This window comes from Thermobia domestica, chromosome 6 (assembly GCF_964235325.1).
Source record: "Thermobia domestica chromosome 6, izTheDome1.hap1.1, whole genome shotgun sequence".
Taxonomy (NCBI): domain Eukaryota; kingdom Metazoa; phylum Arthropoda; class Insecta; order Zygentoma; family Lepismatidae; genus Thermobia; species Thermobia domestica.
Genome location: NC_137459.1, coordinates 160,773,027 through 160,789,073, shown reverse-complemented (window position 1 = coordinate 160,789,073; position 16,047 = coordinate 160,773,027). Strand labels below are relative to the sequence as shown.

General features: G+C 33.1%; 1 protein-coding gene across 4 annotated transcripts in view; it reads right to left on the bottom strand.

The window, feature by feature from the left end:
- The window catches only part of Slob (Slowpoke binding protein), an 823,759-nt gene that overhangs the window by 64,569 nt on the left and 743,143 nt on the right, over window positions 1-16,047 (bottom strand). For all 4 annotated transcript variants that reach the window (XM_081762291.1, XM_081762288.1, XM_081762289.1 and 1 more), the window contains 4 exons: window positions 14,165-14,256; window positions 13,454-13,579; window positions 11,885-11,961; window positions 4,631-4,708 (listed from right to left, as the gene is read on the bottom strand). In XM_081762291.1, coding sequence (XP_081618417.1) covers window positions 4,631-4,708; window positions 11,885-11,961; window positions 13,454-13,579; window positions 14,165-14,256 — 373 coding nt within the window. The remainder of the gene's footprint in view (window positions 1-4,630; window positions 4,709-11,884; window positions 11,962-13,453; window positions 13,580-14,164; window positions 14,257-16,047) is intronic.

Genomic DNA, 16,047 nt, shown 5'->3' with positions numbered 1-16,047 from the left:
AGCAAATTAGACCCACGCACACACCACTCTCACTCATACACGGGATGAAAATACAAAAATTACCACGCAAAAAGTCTCAATTACAAAATACGAAATTGTTTCATATTTTTACTTGAAATTTATTAATTTCTTGTAAAATATATCATTAGGCAATTTACTTGTGAAATTCGTTAACACATTTGAGTTAAGAAAAAAATAGAAAAATGAAAGTATCAGTAGTGTTTATGCTTGATTTTAGTATACAAAATACTTTAAATATATCTACTGATATGAAACATTTCTATTACGCCAAGTTAAACAAAAAGAATAGGAAGTACGAAAATAAGCAGGTATCAAATTAACATGCACATGCGTTTCATTACAGGTTGTGTAATACGTAATTACCGTTTTGACAACAGCAAGCAGAAGCACAGAAGTAAACCAACCATGTTGGTATAAAGGATAATAGTAATTTCAGTTTCTAGAGTCAACTAGAAAATAAACTCTAAAAGTAAACTGCAAATTGATTTTGCAAATAATTTCATTTATGTCCATTATGTAATGTGAAAATTTAGTAAGTGAGGGAAAAACGTTGTGGATACATTTTCGTTGGTACTGTTCAGCTTTATCATTTAATATCATACCCTAATTTATTTTCTTTCTTTAATTTTCGTAGTGACTCTTTAAGGGGGAAGAAACTTTCACGTACGTTTTGTGTCTCTGTCGTGGTATTTGCAGTGTGATCTGTTACACCTAATATTTCGAGACCAAAAAGAGTTATCGAAAATTTGATTTGACATCAATTCATTTGTCCGTTTCATTGAAATGATATGTTTATCAGTGGCAATGATATCTTCAGAGCATTATTTTAGAGAGCTTCTATTGTGTCTGGAAAAATAAAAGAGAAGTCTATAAAATGATTTTAGATACCGAACTAATACGCTTGATTTATTCGCTGTTTTCAATAGCGTGACCATTGGCGTCACCAGGTATATAGATTCTCCATTCACGTCATGGTGCTTATAGTGCCTTATATCTGGAATACGAAATGACTTATTGATAAACTGTTTTCATATTTTGAACCAGCACCTTTGATTTACTTAATCATTTTCAATGACACAATATATATGCCATGGATTCTCCAAGAATCTATTTCAGTGGTTACCCAAGCCGAAACGAATATAAACAACCTTTGTCGTGTGTTTCTCTACTTGATCGTTTCCAAAACAATATTCATAATCATTGTCGTCGGTAGCAAGTCGCAAACCAAGCCACTCACGTCTATCCTGTATGATTTTACGTTCTACTTAATAATTATTTCCTGGAACAAAAACTATACTGTTGTACGAATATTTGAAGGGGTTAATTTTAGCAAGTTGTTAACTAGAGATAAGATGACAACATTTATTTTTACCACTTATTTTAGACACTAAATACTTTGCGTTGGGTACTTTGATGTATTATGAATTACAAGAAAGTTACTAAACATTATTATTATTATTATTATTATTATTATTATTATTATTATTATTATTATTATTATTATTATTATTATTATTATCTTGAGTGGTTTGACAACAACTTGTAAAGAATATTTTAAACAATTTTAGGTAAGTTAGTATTTATATATGAATACGACTCATAAACCTGATTATAATTAAATTAATGTGCTTCAGCTGTGTGACAAACCTAACTGACCAACAACAAAGAACATTTGATTTATACATTTAATGATTAATTATTAAGGAATTTATCTCTCATGTGTTTAATATTGAGTAAGGTGGTGACCTAATGTAAATGTGCGTACATATGGTGTTCTTACCATATGTACTTCATTCTTTAACGTCATCGTAGATTTTATGGAAACTGTCCTAATGACCTAGTGGGTTAGTGGATGCAGACCTTTGTGATTAGATTGAATGTTATTAAGTTGACATAATTAACATTGATTGACATAATTAACATAATCAACATTTTTTAAATGTATCATTTAAACTAGTTGCTGTCTTTAATTCAGTTATTGATTTTACATGTTGATGACATGTAACGAAAGATAAACTTGTATCGTGATAATAAAATATACTACGAAATAATATTTTGAGAATTAACTCAATATAATAGTATATTATATCGCTTTTATGTAAAAACATGAACGTTATTATGCAATTCAACGTAGCCAAAAACTATACGTAGCCTTTGTTATTTTACACATTATTCATGTTAGCTTAATCGATTTGTACGAGTTTAATTTTTTTTTCGTTTATTCAAAATAAACTCGTATTTTATTTATTGAAAGTTATTGTTTACCAAAATTTGTTGTTTTAATACCTATAAGGTGAACTTGTCTTTGTGTTTTCAAAACTAAGAACTTTATCTCAAATTCCACATAAAATATCTTTTTTTCTTTGGAAATTTGAATTCTGGGGTGCTTGCTATTAGATGTAATTAAATTGTGACTGATTTTTGCTGTGCAGGAATCGATATTATTTTCATTACTTAGTGTTCGGCCGGGGATTAAAATTTATTGCTGAGTAGAGAAAAGCCGTGGCCAGGAACCCACTTACATAACAAATGTAAATGTGCTAACGTTAGGCAAATCATTAGCTCTGAATTTAATATGAATGGTCTTTATTACCGCATTGTGTGCGGGTATTCGTACCATATGTACTTCATTCTTCAACGTCATGGTAGACTTTATGGAAACTGTTCCGTATTTCTGAAATTATATTATTGCTCATTTCAAGGTTGAAATATTTGAACAGTAGACTTTGGAAGTACTAAGTAGGTACAATAGAGTATCAGCTCAGCATGTGATGCTAAATTTTAGTGTACGATTAGCTCAATTATAGTTCCACTAGAGAATAAATAGATTCACTCCACTGTTTATCCCAGCCGATGCAAATCAATCCACGAAATCTCTACTGTGCACAACATGTTATACATGGTGTATCAAAAGTACATAGTCATAGGGTAACTCCATTTTCACTAAAGATACGGTAAAATGGAAAGATAGGAAAGTTATTGGAAATAGGTGGTTTTCAATATAAAATTGTTTTTTTTTTCTTAATCACACTATTCGGTTTGTCTCCACACTGGTAAGGTGCTCTATGTTGAATGAAAAAATCAACCTTGTCAATTCAGCGAGATGTTCCCTTCAATATCAATAATACAGCATTGGTGGGAAACGAATTCGAAGTGGGTTCGAAGAAGGTTCAATCATACAACAATGTGCACGTTCCTCGTGTCAGTTTTGCATGCTTTTACATTTCATTCGAATAGCCTACTGAACGGGAAAGGTTGCTTTGTCATTTAACATAAGGTACCTTATCAGTGTGTAACCCAAACAGTGCAATTGGAAATCTTATATCATTTTAGATTGAAAACCACCTATCTCTTTTCACAGTGTTTCGTATCTTTATTCATAACAGAGTTGGCGTATGGCCCCAGACTTTTCATGCATTTGGTATAGTAATATTTTCAGATACAAATATTCTTCTTTACTATCAAACACATTAAATCATATTGTCTGTTACTAATAGTCATTTAGGCGAGCTAGTTACACGCAAGTAACATTTGAAGTTTATTTATTTGCGCAAAATTGTATGTTTTTTACTGGAAATGTTTACACATAAAGTTCGTGAATGCAAAATAGTTCTAATTTAAGCATGCTATAACTGTATGCGGTACGTAAAATTTATTGAATATTTATCTGAGCTTTCTGTAGTGACTATATCTAAATGTTCAGGATGTATAGTGTAAGAATAATCTAACGTAGTATACAGTGATCAATTCTACTTCTATTTAAAGGTCTATCAACGTAGCTACATATCTAAGTATATTTGGATAAATCTATTTCCAAAACTAAGGAAAACTAAAACTTCTATCTAATGTTTAGTTTCAGGGGAAATATATTGTTCCATACGTACCAAATAGTTTACCAAATATCGATTGCACCTATCTATCTGTTTATGAAGGATATATATAATATTTAGAATAATTGTAACGGTATATGATATTTTCATAAACTTATAATATCATTACTATAAAACACATTATGGTCCGATTGTAATGGTTTCAGTAATGTTAAGCATGTAATACATTGTGCTTAATTTTAGGTTTTTTAAAATGACTTTACTTATATACCATATCTTATTAGATTACAGGAAATTTTGAATGATATATTTCGTCTGTTCAGCTTGAAATTGAATTTCCTACCTTACTATAAAACTGTGCCTTAGAGGCATATGTTGAATTAATTATGCATAGCATAAAAAATCAACACAAATATTAAAAAAGAACTGTTTTAAATCAATATTTTCATTCAACTATGCATTTTTACTGGCTTCCTCCTTATATCTTAGAGTTTTGAAGAATCATTTTGTTTTATTATTCAACCTAGGAATTTTGGATATTATACTTACTAATTTCGTGTTCGTGAATTGACTGTTCGTTTACTGACTTGTTTGTAGTAATATAAAAGACGTAAGAGATCAAGCTTACTGGGTTATCTCCTCAAGACTACATTGCATTAAGAAACTACCCATAGGAAGTAATATCATAGTGTAATATTCGCAAACGATGAATGAAACATGGAAAACTGGAAAGAAAGAGGAAACTGCATCCAATATATATTTTGATAAAAGATACTGACCTGCAATCTTTAAGTTCGGACGACGGGTGTTCAGTAGTTGGGGACTCTGCCGCGGAGGAAGGTTGCGATCTTCTGCTTCTGAAACAAATAATTATGTTTATGAATATATGAATTTATGAATATACATTTATGAATACAATATAATCTCGATAACTACAGTCTTGATAATTCAATGTGGCGTAAGAAGAACCAGTCGGTTACAAACAGCGGCAGTGCGTTTGCCGTTGGCAGTGTGTCTTTGAAGTTAAACAAAAATAAATAGTTATGTTTGAACAACATGGTCTTAAACACACTTAATTCTTTCTTATTTCTTCAATCAATTTATTTTCATTTTACAGCTATTTGGTCCATTTCTGTTTTGTAATACAGCAACCTTTAGTTTGAGGTCTTGACTGAAAGAATGAGTGCCAAAAGTAAAAGGAAGTTCGTTACTACACACACATTTTTCTAGATGTGGTCACAAAAAAAAGAAAAAAAAAGAAATAGTTGCAGAATGTGGTGTGATGAAGAGACACGTCCTTGTAACTTTTAAACAAATGGGCAAAAAATACTTAAATTTTGTACCATGCAAATATCAACAGAGGAACATCGTTTGCCATACCATGTGATACCACAACGCTAAAAGAGTTGCCAATCAGGGATAAAGCTGTATGCTTTCAAACAGCACTAGGACACGTTATTACATATTTCAGATCTCCATATAAAATGAAAACTTACAATGATACTTGTCATGCAGTGTTGAAAACTAAGGACTCTATAATATTAGAAACTTTGTAAACCAACCAATTATTGGAGGATTCTATACTCGCCGCGACCTTATCCTGATAGTCGAGATACGCAGCTTCAATTCAGGCGACTCCGCGCACATTACATAGTTCTTTACGTTACACACGTAAAACATTACTTAGGAGATCAATTCAAAGAGCTAATTGAGTTCAAGTATATAAAAATGTTAACACAGAAACAATATTTAAAATAAAAGGTACTAGATTTATTAGTAACGGGTTATGAAAATGACGTCACGACCCAGAATCGGAAAGAGAGAAGGAAAGAAAGGAGTGAAAAGCCGGCAGCTAAGATGCGAGTCTCTTGCAAGTGTTGCAAGATTATAAACTTGAAAAATCTTATATAAAAAACAGAGGACGAGTAAAATTAGTTAATTGATCAATGTTAGAAACCGTCCACAATGGATAGGAAATGGCTTAATATTTTTATATGATATATAAATTAAATAGAGTAGCTACCCCGTAAGAAACATCTTTGCCTGTTGATAAATGAAACAAAAGAAAGAACGGGACTCACAAGTAACTTCTGCAATTTTTGTGCAGAGAGTAAGACTGCCCTGCCAAATATCGTCTTCGCCCGTGCGTTAGAATGGGTACCTTGGTGTACTGAAACTGAAACCATGGAGATTGTTAAGCGCGAAGTTGAAAATATGAATGAATCCGAATTATCATCTTCTCAGTATTATCGCAAACACGAGGAAGGGAAACCTCTTTAAAGTCAAGCAAAGTAAATTGTCATCAATGTGTACGCTCGACTGAGGGACAGACAATACTATGCAGACAAAACTATTGAATAAATTGTTGAAATGATTGTTGCCGGTTCGCTGCTGGTTTACTCTGCCAATGTAGAGTTGCTGTGCTTTGAGAAAAAAATCGTATTTTTAATTTATTGTGTGGGAGGGTGGCTGCTGTATGTTTCTGTTTATGATTGACCTTTCATAACTTCATTTCTTATCCTTTCTTACCTTAATCAATTGAAATGAATTAGCAAAATAGTTTTCATGCTCTCGGGTTTTAATTGTGACGATTGCAAATACATGACGTACGAATTTCCAATATATTTATTACTATTGTCGTGTCTTCATGAATTATTAAAACAAATAGACCAAGAAACATATTTTTCGTAAGCGGCAGGAAAAGGACGAGAAATCACCGCTCCGTGCATATCAGCTGAAACCCAGAGCAGCGCCAGTTGAAACCCTGGCGATTGAGAGCCAAACCAAAACACACACACACACATACAAATGCTTCTCTGTGAAAAGATTCGCGCGCCGACATGTACTAATGCGCTTGTGATGCGGCTCTCAAGTTAACATTGCTTTTAGTATACAATAGTAATAACGCAAGTGATACGGATGGGTAAACACATCCAAAATACCTTATTGTCGAATATTACGGTCATCATATGACGTATTTCGAACAAGTAGAAACAAAGTTACAAGAAATTAGAAGTTTGACTTTTTTCAGAGGACTTTATTTGTAAAAAGTGTTTAGATAAATATCAAATCCAATTACATACATGACTTTCAAAAGACATGAAGATCGTAATACGTTTACAGCAATTTGATATCTCAAACGACTAGAGAGAGATGAAAAAATGGTGAAATTTGACATATTGCTTAAAATGGAGTATTTGTGGATATTAACTTCTTAAAACATGTTTTATTTATTTTTCTTATATAGCCTAACGACATTACTTTTTGGTAAGTACATATACAATGAGTTTTCGATATTACATAAGTTTAGCAGTGTAGCAAGCTTTAACATTTATTATTAAATCTCCAGAATGGCTTGAAATATCAAATTGCTGTAAATTGTATTGTAACCTTCGTGTTTATTGAAAATTATCTATGCAATTGGATAACGTATTTGTCTAGGCAATTTTTGGAAATAAAGGCTTTATAAGAAATTCAAATTTTGAATCCCTTGTAACTTTGTTCGTATTCATTCTAAATTGATTATATCATAGTCATAATATTATAACTAAAGTGCTTTTTATGTGCATTGTTGCATTTGTCTAACTTACGTTATCACTGCTGTAGAGGAAACCAACATTTTGATGTTTGTGATACTGTAGTGTCCTTAGTTTGAAACATTGAATAATAAATGTAACATTGTAGGTTTTAGTTTATGCATTTTTTAAATATGCAACAACCTGACGTAGTGTTGTTAAAAGAGGAACAACTTTATGTTTTGTCGGCCACACTGTTAATTTTGTGGTATCGGCTGATGTGCCATACGGTGTCCCACTTCCGATGTTTTCCTGGTACAAAATTTCAACGTTTTTGCCCATTAGTTAAAAGTTATAATATTGTAACAAAATAAATGGACCACTCTATATATTGAAATAAGGTAATAATAAAAGTAGATACCTTGTAGGACATCTCAAAAGTGGCAAAAATATCTAGTAAACAGGGCACAAAATGCATATTTCCAGAGTTATACGAAGCCGAAAAGTACGGAAAATAAATTTTAAAGCGACATAGCTCAAGAACTATGGGACTTGTTGCAATTGCATCTACGATTTACACAGGAACTTGTATATTCTATATAACTATCCACGTTTCAGCATCCTCAGATAAAGACACCATGAATTCTATAGAGGAAGTTGGGATATAAAGAGACACTTTTAACTACCACTTAAGCATAAATGAGAATTTGTTGGAAGACAACATTTAAAAATAATTTTCTGCCAGATCAATGATCACTGGTTGATAGAATTCAAGTTTGGAATTCCATTTAACACCGAGGCTATATGAGACGTGAATTCGTTTCATACGAGCTCCCACCGGGAATCGAATTCGGGTCCCCCGCGCCAAAGGTGATTACGCAAACCACATAGGAATATCAACGACCAGGCTTCTTTATCCTACATACATAGTTTCTAACAAACAGTGAGGCTACAATCACTCAATGGTATTCAACAAGTAGAATAATTGTTATTTTCGAACAGTAATAATAGTCGAACTGTTTAATGTAATGCATTTTTTGATAGTTTACTTCCAAAAGAAACAATTAGTAAATGTGCTGTAAGAAAGTCGAGAAAGGATATTTTAAGAATAAAGTTAGATTCCACTTGTTATTAAAACTTTTCTTTGAAGGAAAAATGTGTTCTATGTGGTTGCATTACTCTTGATGATAATAATATTTGGTTCTGTATGTCAATAAAAGTTGATATTACTCATTTTCGATAAGCAATAGAGGTTATTTTTAACTGTTATCTTCCAACAGATTGTTATTTATGCTTAATTAGTAGTTAAAAGTGTCTCTTTAACCCCGAATTCCTCTATAGAATTCATTGTGTTTTTAGCTGAAACATGGATATTTAGACAGCGTACACTAGATCTTGTGTAAATCTTAGACACAATTACGATAGGTTCCACAGTTCTCGAGTTCCAGAACTTATAACTCTGGAAATACGCATTTTACGCCTTATGTTTACTATACATTTTTTCTTATGTTGAGGTGCCCTACAAGGTGACTATCTTTGTTATCGCCATTATTCCAAGCACCCAATATATGTATGTATATATGTGTATATATCGAACCACCAAGACCCTACTATACTTATGTGATAGCTTCATATGCTAAAACCTGAGGTCACTAAAGATTAGAGCAGATTGTATAGTAACCATTCCTTTCTTCAAACCATGGCAGCCAACATATATTCAAGTGAATGCCAAACCAAACCAGCGGTTGAACCAATAATTAAAAAAAAGAAGTAGTACTCCCAACTTTGAAGAGTATACACTATAGTAAAACCGACAAATCGCTTTGTGATCCAGACACCATTGAAGATAAACTATACATCATGAGATTTTCCATAACATACGCCCAGTTCCCAGATAACACGTCTTGTCACAAATTGATTTTACGGTTCAGAGAATGTGCAACTTCAGTTTTCAAGCTACATACTCAGAACTAAGTATTTACTTCCAAATTATCCAAGTGATGGGCATTACAGCATTAATAATAAATAGAAGATGAAGCTGAGCATTTCTCTATAGAAACATCCAATCATTGATAACACACAAAAATATACTGTCGCATCCCATTTAAATGGACACAATCGTACTAAATAAAAGAAAACGACGCTTAAGTAATAGGGTGGAGCGTTTTGCACTTTTGTTGGAAATTCGATGACGGCTAGTGCGGAAAAGGTGCCATTAGTGGCACCGACCTTACAGATTTTTGGGGGGGGGGGGACAACTCCTTACCCTGCCCCAATGGACTTAAAGTTTTTTAAGTTTTTGGTTAGGCAACACGCACAACACCAATGACAGAAAAGCTACTTGTGGTCTTTTTTAGAGTTACCTGATGGCTATAATACAATTATTTTGTCAAAAGAAACTTGTAGCAATGCCAGTCAATAATTTTAAAATGTTTATGAGGCAAAGTACAGCCATATTAGCTCAGTAGTTGGAATGAATGTCCAGATTTTGTTTGGAATGCCACGTTAACGATGATTATAGGCATAGCTCTTGATACAGCACGATTTGTTTTCGGCAACTCTTCGCTTCTTATGTACACTGACAGCAAATGCCATCTAGCGGCAGGCTACACAACTTCGTACTTTGGCCACGCTCTTCGAGCGTCGTCGCAACGTCCGGCTCCGTCCAGAAGATTCACGCACCTCCCGCTCGCCTCGTTGGCTACAGAACCTACGCCGACGTTTCTAGAATATTCTCGCTCGAAGTTCGGCGGTGGTATAAATATTGCGTACTTCGGCCAAACAATCCAACAGGCCAGTTTATTGTAGCTTAAGCTTTAACGGTTTTAGTTCGCTACTGTTTCTGTTAAGACAGAGAGTTTAGCATAGTTAAGCGTTTTCCGCATGCATCTGTTTAGCGTTTTCTGCCAGAAAATCTATAACACATAGTTCTTTCTGTTCTACAAACAAACAGATACTACGCTCATCATGAAAACCTGCTGATAGCGATGACAGCAGATGAAAATCCGCATATTCGAACGTTAGGCAGGAGAAGGACAAAAAAGTGCCTCAGCCAGAAGACTCCGAGATCAAGCCGCCCACATGACTTCATTGTTCCGAAATTAAACTTTACAACTGCAAATTACTACGACATGATTAATTGGCCTAAATGTCTATCAGAGCCGCCAATCACACGCAACATAACGGACAAGCAGTTTGAAGGAAACATCCGAACTTAAGCTACTCTAACAACAACATTCCCTTGCCATAGTCAAGCTGTGGAACGCACAGTGAAGCTGGTGTCCGAGGCAGCGTCGAAAAAGTGCGGCCAGAACGCAAGAGAAATCTACGTTAGAGCGAAACTGAAGTCTAGAACAAGAATGCCCCGCTTCGAGACCAAGAAGAACTACGTGACCTAAGGTCAAATGTCAGCGTATGAATAGTGGGTGGGAGGAATTCGATGTGCAACCACCTCCCAGTGGTGAGTTCTGGGTTATTTTGCGTACAGAGCAAAATAACCGAAGAGTTGCACAAATAAAATCGTGTTATATCAAGGGCTATGTCTATAATCATCGTTAACGTGGCATTCCAAACAAAATCTGGACATTCATTCCAACAACTGAGCTAATATGGCTGTACTTTGACTCATAAACATTTTAAAATTATTTACTGGCATTGCTACAAGTTTCTTTTAATAAAATAATTGTATTATAGCCATCAGGTAACTCTAAAAACGACCACAAGTAGCTTTTCTGTCATTGGTGTTGTGCGTGTTGCCTAACCAAACACTTTAAAAACTTTAAGTCCGTTGGGTCAGGGTAAGGAGTTGTCCCCCCCCAAAAAAAAATCTGTAAGGTCGGTGCCACTAATGGCACCTTTTCCGCACTAGCCGTCATCGAATTTCCAACAAAGTGCACCATAGTAAATAATATACATACATGTCCCACTGTACTCTCTCACACGGAGTGATGTGGTTTATGGTGGTGGAACAGTAACTGGAATCCATATTAAACTCCCATATCGGGAACATAGACGTGTTATTCATAATAATATTGCTGTGCACATCATAGCTACTATTAATTTTAAAGGTTTCTATCTCATTGTCTCTATTCCCAAAATTGGGTGTTGTATGGTCAGCATATAGAATTGCTATTTGTTTCTGAATTTCTTGATATAAATTAGGCATTTTGCTTCTTAATTCAGATACTTCTGCTGGGATTCATGACGCTCGGTCAAGACCAAAACTTAATAAATATCGTCCTATTAAAACAATGAACCACCTAAGACTTTTTTTTTTAGTAAGGTGTCTGATATTAATTTCTCTTCTTCAATAATACTCAATATAAAGGATGAATTTATATTTTTGGTGAACATGTTTGCTAATTTCATATAACGATAAAACAAATACAAACCAAGAAGTACATAACACTGGAAAAAGGAAGCAAAATATTCCACAAGATCGTAATTAATAAAAAAATGTTTAACAACTCAAGGGAAATAATTTTAGCCTTATCTGAATCTAATTTTTGTTTCACCTACCTTCTACTATTTTGTTGCCGTTTGATGTCATTAAGAAGGCTCAAGGTTGACGGCGATAATCGTGCTTGGAACACAGTCTGGAAGTGAGGTAAATACATTTTATATTTCACATACTGAAAATATTTTGTCTTAAGTGTTCTAAAACATCTACGACATAACAGTATGAACATATCTTGTAGAAACAAGCGTTGTTCAATTTAGCTCGAGGATTACTAAACCTATTATATATACTTATTTTTTTTTAAATCGCCATCCTAATCAATACACGTTTAAGATTTAGCAGATACATTAACTCACTAATGAAGATATCTTCAGTTCTTTTTGAGGATGACACGACATTTGAATCTCTTTAGAATATAAATACCATAGTCACTGCGATAATATATCTAAGACGATTATAATATAATCTATAAGCGAATTGATGGATATCTGCACACGAGTCTAATATTTTACCAAACTAATTTTCTTTTAATTTTGATCACAATGATATTTGATCAAGGCAACAATCAACAAAATATGCACTGGGATTTTTCTATATAAACCTTCAAAGTTATTAATAATATATCATCGCAACTAGCAATGAGACATTTCTTAATGTTGAATATTTAATACAGAATAATTGATTTAATGTATTAAATATTATTCAGCTCTTTGTTTTCTTATACATTTCAGTGGAATATTTTAATTTGTTCCAGATTAATATGTCACTGAAGTCAAAATTTTAAAAAAAATCAACTTTTTGTACACAGGAAAGGTATAATACATATCTTAAAGTTATTTCTAAGTACACTTCCTGAATTTGTAAATCGTATTATTTACCATGAAAAGATCTTAAAAGGAAGCTCAACTTGGTGTAGAAACAAACAAACAAACAACAAACAAAAAAAAAAAACTCAACAATCTTTAATTGAAAAGTCATAATTTAAAAATGCATTTGCTTTCTAGGCATGATTTACTTGGATAAGGAAGGGTAATAAAAAATTGCATAGATTTGTTTAAGACACCACGAACTCTATATTCAAGAGAAAGAAAATATGGAATCCTACAGGGTCACAATTCTGATATATTACTTTCAACTTCATCATCTTTTGTTAGGCTGCGCTTTTGTCAACTTTGCAAAAGTTTCTTAAGGTTTGATGCTTATTGCAGTTCCTAGATTCAGCCTGACAATGTAAGATAAAGAATTGACACTTACGAACTGTTGTCATGGTAATCTATTGAAGGAATTGCCGTTGTCAATGCTTAGAACTCAGATGAAACTCAGCACAATACTACGACACTTGCGGAACACTTTAAGCCGCATACGCACATACATGGCAAATAAACAATGTCATTTACGACTAATAAAATTGCCTCACTTAATTGGGTGTCTGACAACCAAACTCAACTATGAGAAAGCAGTCAGAAGTATATTGAATTAACAGATACATAAATAAAATGGCGTAAAGCACGTAGTAGATCAAGCATTTGCCTTGGTGTGGGAAGATAAATTTTACTTTCTTTCTAATGGAAAAAATACCAGGATATGAACGGAATAATTGTCTATTCTATAGTAAAAAAAAATCTTACCGGAAGTGGCATTGATCTCATTTCCCTTAAGTCTAAATTTCTGAAAAAGTCGTTCACGGAAATTTCTTCTATGGAGGGAAACCTGCCTTGTGGGTTGTGGAAGATAAGGTCTAATATTTGCACCACCTGCAAAAGAAGATTCATTTTAGTTTATCCTAAACAAAAACTTACTTAGAAAATAGAAGAAAATATTCCTATTTGACCCCTAAAAGAAAATGTATGGGTGCATAACTGTTGAAATAATGTATAATTTAAACAAAATTGGATATTTGGGGGGGGGGATATGAAAATTATTTGCAATTCGATGAAAAAAGACAGTGGAAGGTTTCCTCTACATTTAAAATATCACTAGACAAATCTTTAATAAAAAACAGCAGGTTCTTAATATTTTCTATCTTTCAAAATATTGTCTATTTTCTAAATACAATTTCAATATTTATACAACTTTAGTCAAATGTAAGGGATGAAAATTGCTATTTGCTCAAAGGTAAACTGAATCTAGGGTCAGATGATTATCCATGCCCCTTTTCTTTATTTGTTTGTTCCTTATTAAGGAGTTCAGTTATTTGCGGCATATTGCAGAGGCGTAAGTTAAATCGTTGTGACCAATAAAATAAACAAAATAATTGCCAACTGGTGGTCGTTTGAACTCATCTTAAAGGCTTCTCATATCCAATACAAAACAAACAAAAGCCATGTTAAAAATCTTACCTGAGGATAGTCCTGGATATCAAGGAGGTGACATGGCATAGGCTGAGGGGTACACAGTTCATAACCAGCACACATTTCAAAAAGTATGTGACCTGAAATAGAATAAAAATAATTTTTAGCTGTATATCAGAATTTATTTCCTTCATTATAACTTTGTACTTACGTCCACAAAAATAATAAACTTGATTTAAAATTCTTGTATTAAGTTAAGTTTGAGTACTTTTGATATCTTGGTTTGCCTTCCCATTGTTATATAAAGGAGGGAGAGGGGTATTATTTTTTGCTTGAAGTGAACAGCGTATTTTACTGCTTTCTTCAATCAATTTTACATCAATGTCTCCTTTTTTTTTTTTTTTTTTTTTTTTGGTGAAAATTAAATATTGTATTTCAGTAATATGAAATTTATGTATGATATCGTACATACTCAAGAACGTTAAGTACTCAATTTCCGATATAGTTTAAGTCTCTAATTAAGTGGGATTTCACAAGTTTAAATCTAAAAGTCATCTCGTAACTTCCTTGAGCGAGAGAGTTGAGGAAGAATATGCCACGACAAGATGCGCATCCAAAAAGTTTTGTTGGGAAAGATTTACAGTTTCGGTGGTTTGATACTATAGGTCACCAAGCCTATGTAGTATTGAACTTGTGTTATTCCATACCTGAAAAGACGATAAGTAATATTGTTAAGTACTGCCATCCATATTCTTAGAAGAAATTATAGAGAAGTAGATTGTTTTATAAGAAAAGAAAGACCATGGAAGTGCAAGATCAAAACTTTAGGCTATGCCAATCATTTCTCTGCTAAACAAGTATAATGCTATTAAGAAAATGCACAAATGTGTGGCGGCTAATATTAGTGCTGCAGCGTTGCGCAGCGACCAAATATTTCAAGAAAGAATATTATTAGCAATAGTAGTAAATAACAGAAAAAAATACTTTCTAATAATTCCATATATACTTTAAATAAAATATTTTTTACTTCTGTAACTGTCCGTTCCGTTAATCCGTTTTAAAAAAGCGAAAAATAATTCGTCACAGAGTCTCTAATTTATACTGTGTTGCAACGAGCGTACAACGACCAGATTCCTTCAGCGTGTCAATTGGAGCAAATGTTAAGTCTCCTTTCCCCTATCTCAGAAATTACAGGCTCTGGTCGTTGCAGTGCTTCTGCAACACAGCACAGTTTCCAGTGAACGATAAGGATTTTCGCACTAAATAAGATTTCTCAATTTTATTTCACTAGCAATTAACAAATAGAATTTGTTTTTATGCATTCATATTTTTAAATTACGGTACTATACTGAAGCAAATCAATATAATGACAATTAAAAAAAAGAGTGATTGCAGAATTACAAAATAAGAAAGAAATATGTAGTAGAGCAGAAAACAAATGAAAGTAGACCCCATTACAAGATAATTCTTAGCTTATATAGATAATGAAGGCTTCTTGTATAGCAATTTGTGAACCAAATATTAATAAGTCAATATATAGAATCCCCCCCCCCTTTGTGGATAGTATTTTAGCATATACATTTTTTTTTATAAAACAAGTGTATTTTATACTCTTGATAACTTTCCACCTAAAACTGCATGATGGGAAACGCCACATTGAATTTGGGACTAGTTAGCAATGCTCAGGGGCGTAGCCACAAGGGTGGTCCACCGGATTCGGACCTCCTCAAAACTTTGAAACTCGACTAACATTTGTAGACTTTCGTAACGAAATATACTTGTTTAACAGAGAAGTGATTAAAGTAGGCTAAATTTTATATTTTACTCCTAATCATGTACTCTTTCTTTTCTTATAAAAATAATCGTTCTAAAAAATATAGGTAAAAATAATTAAGAATCACTTATCGTATTTTCGGGTGCAGTATAAGGTA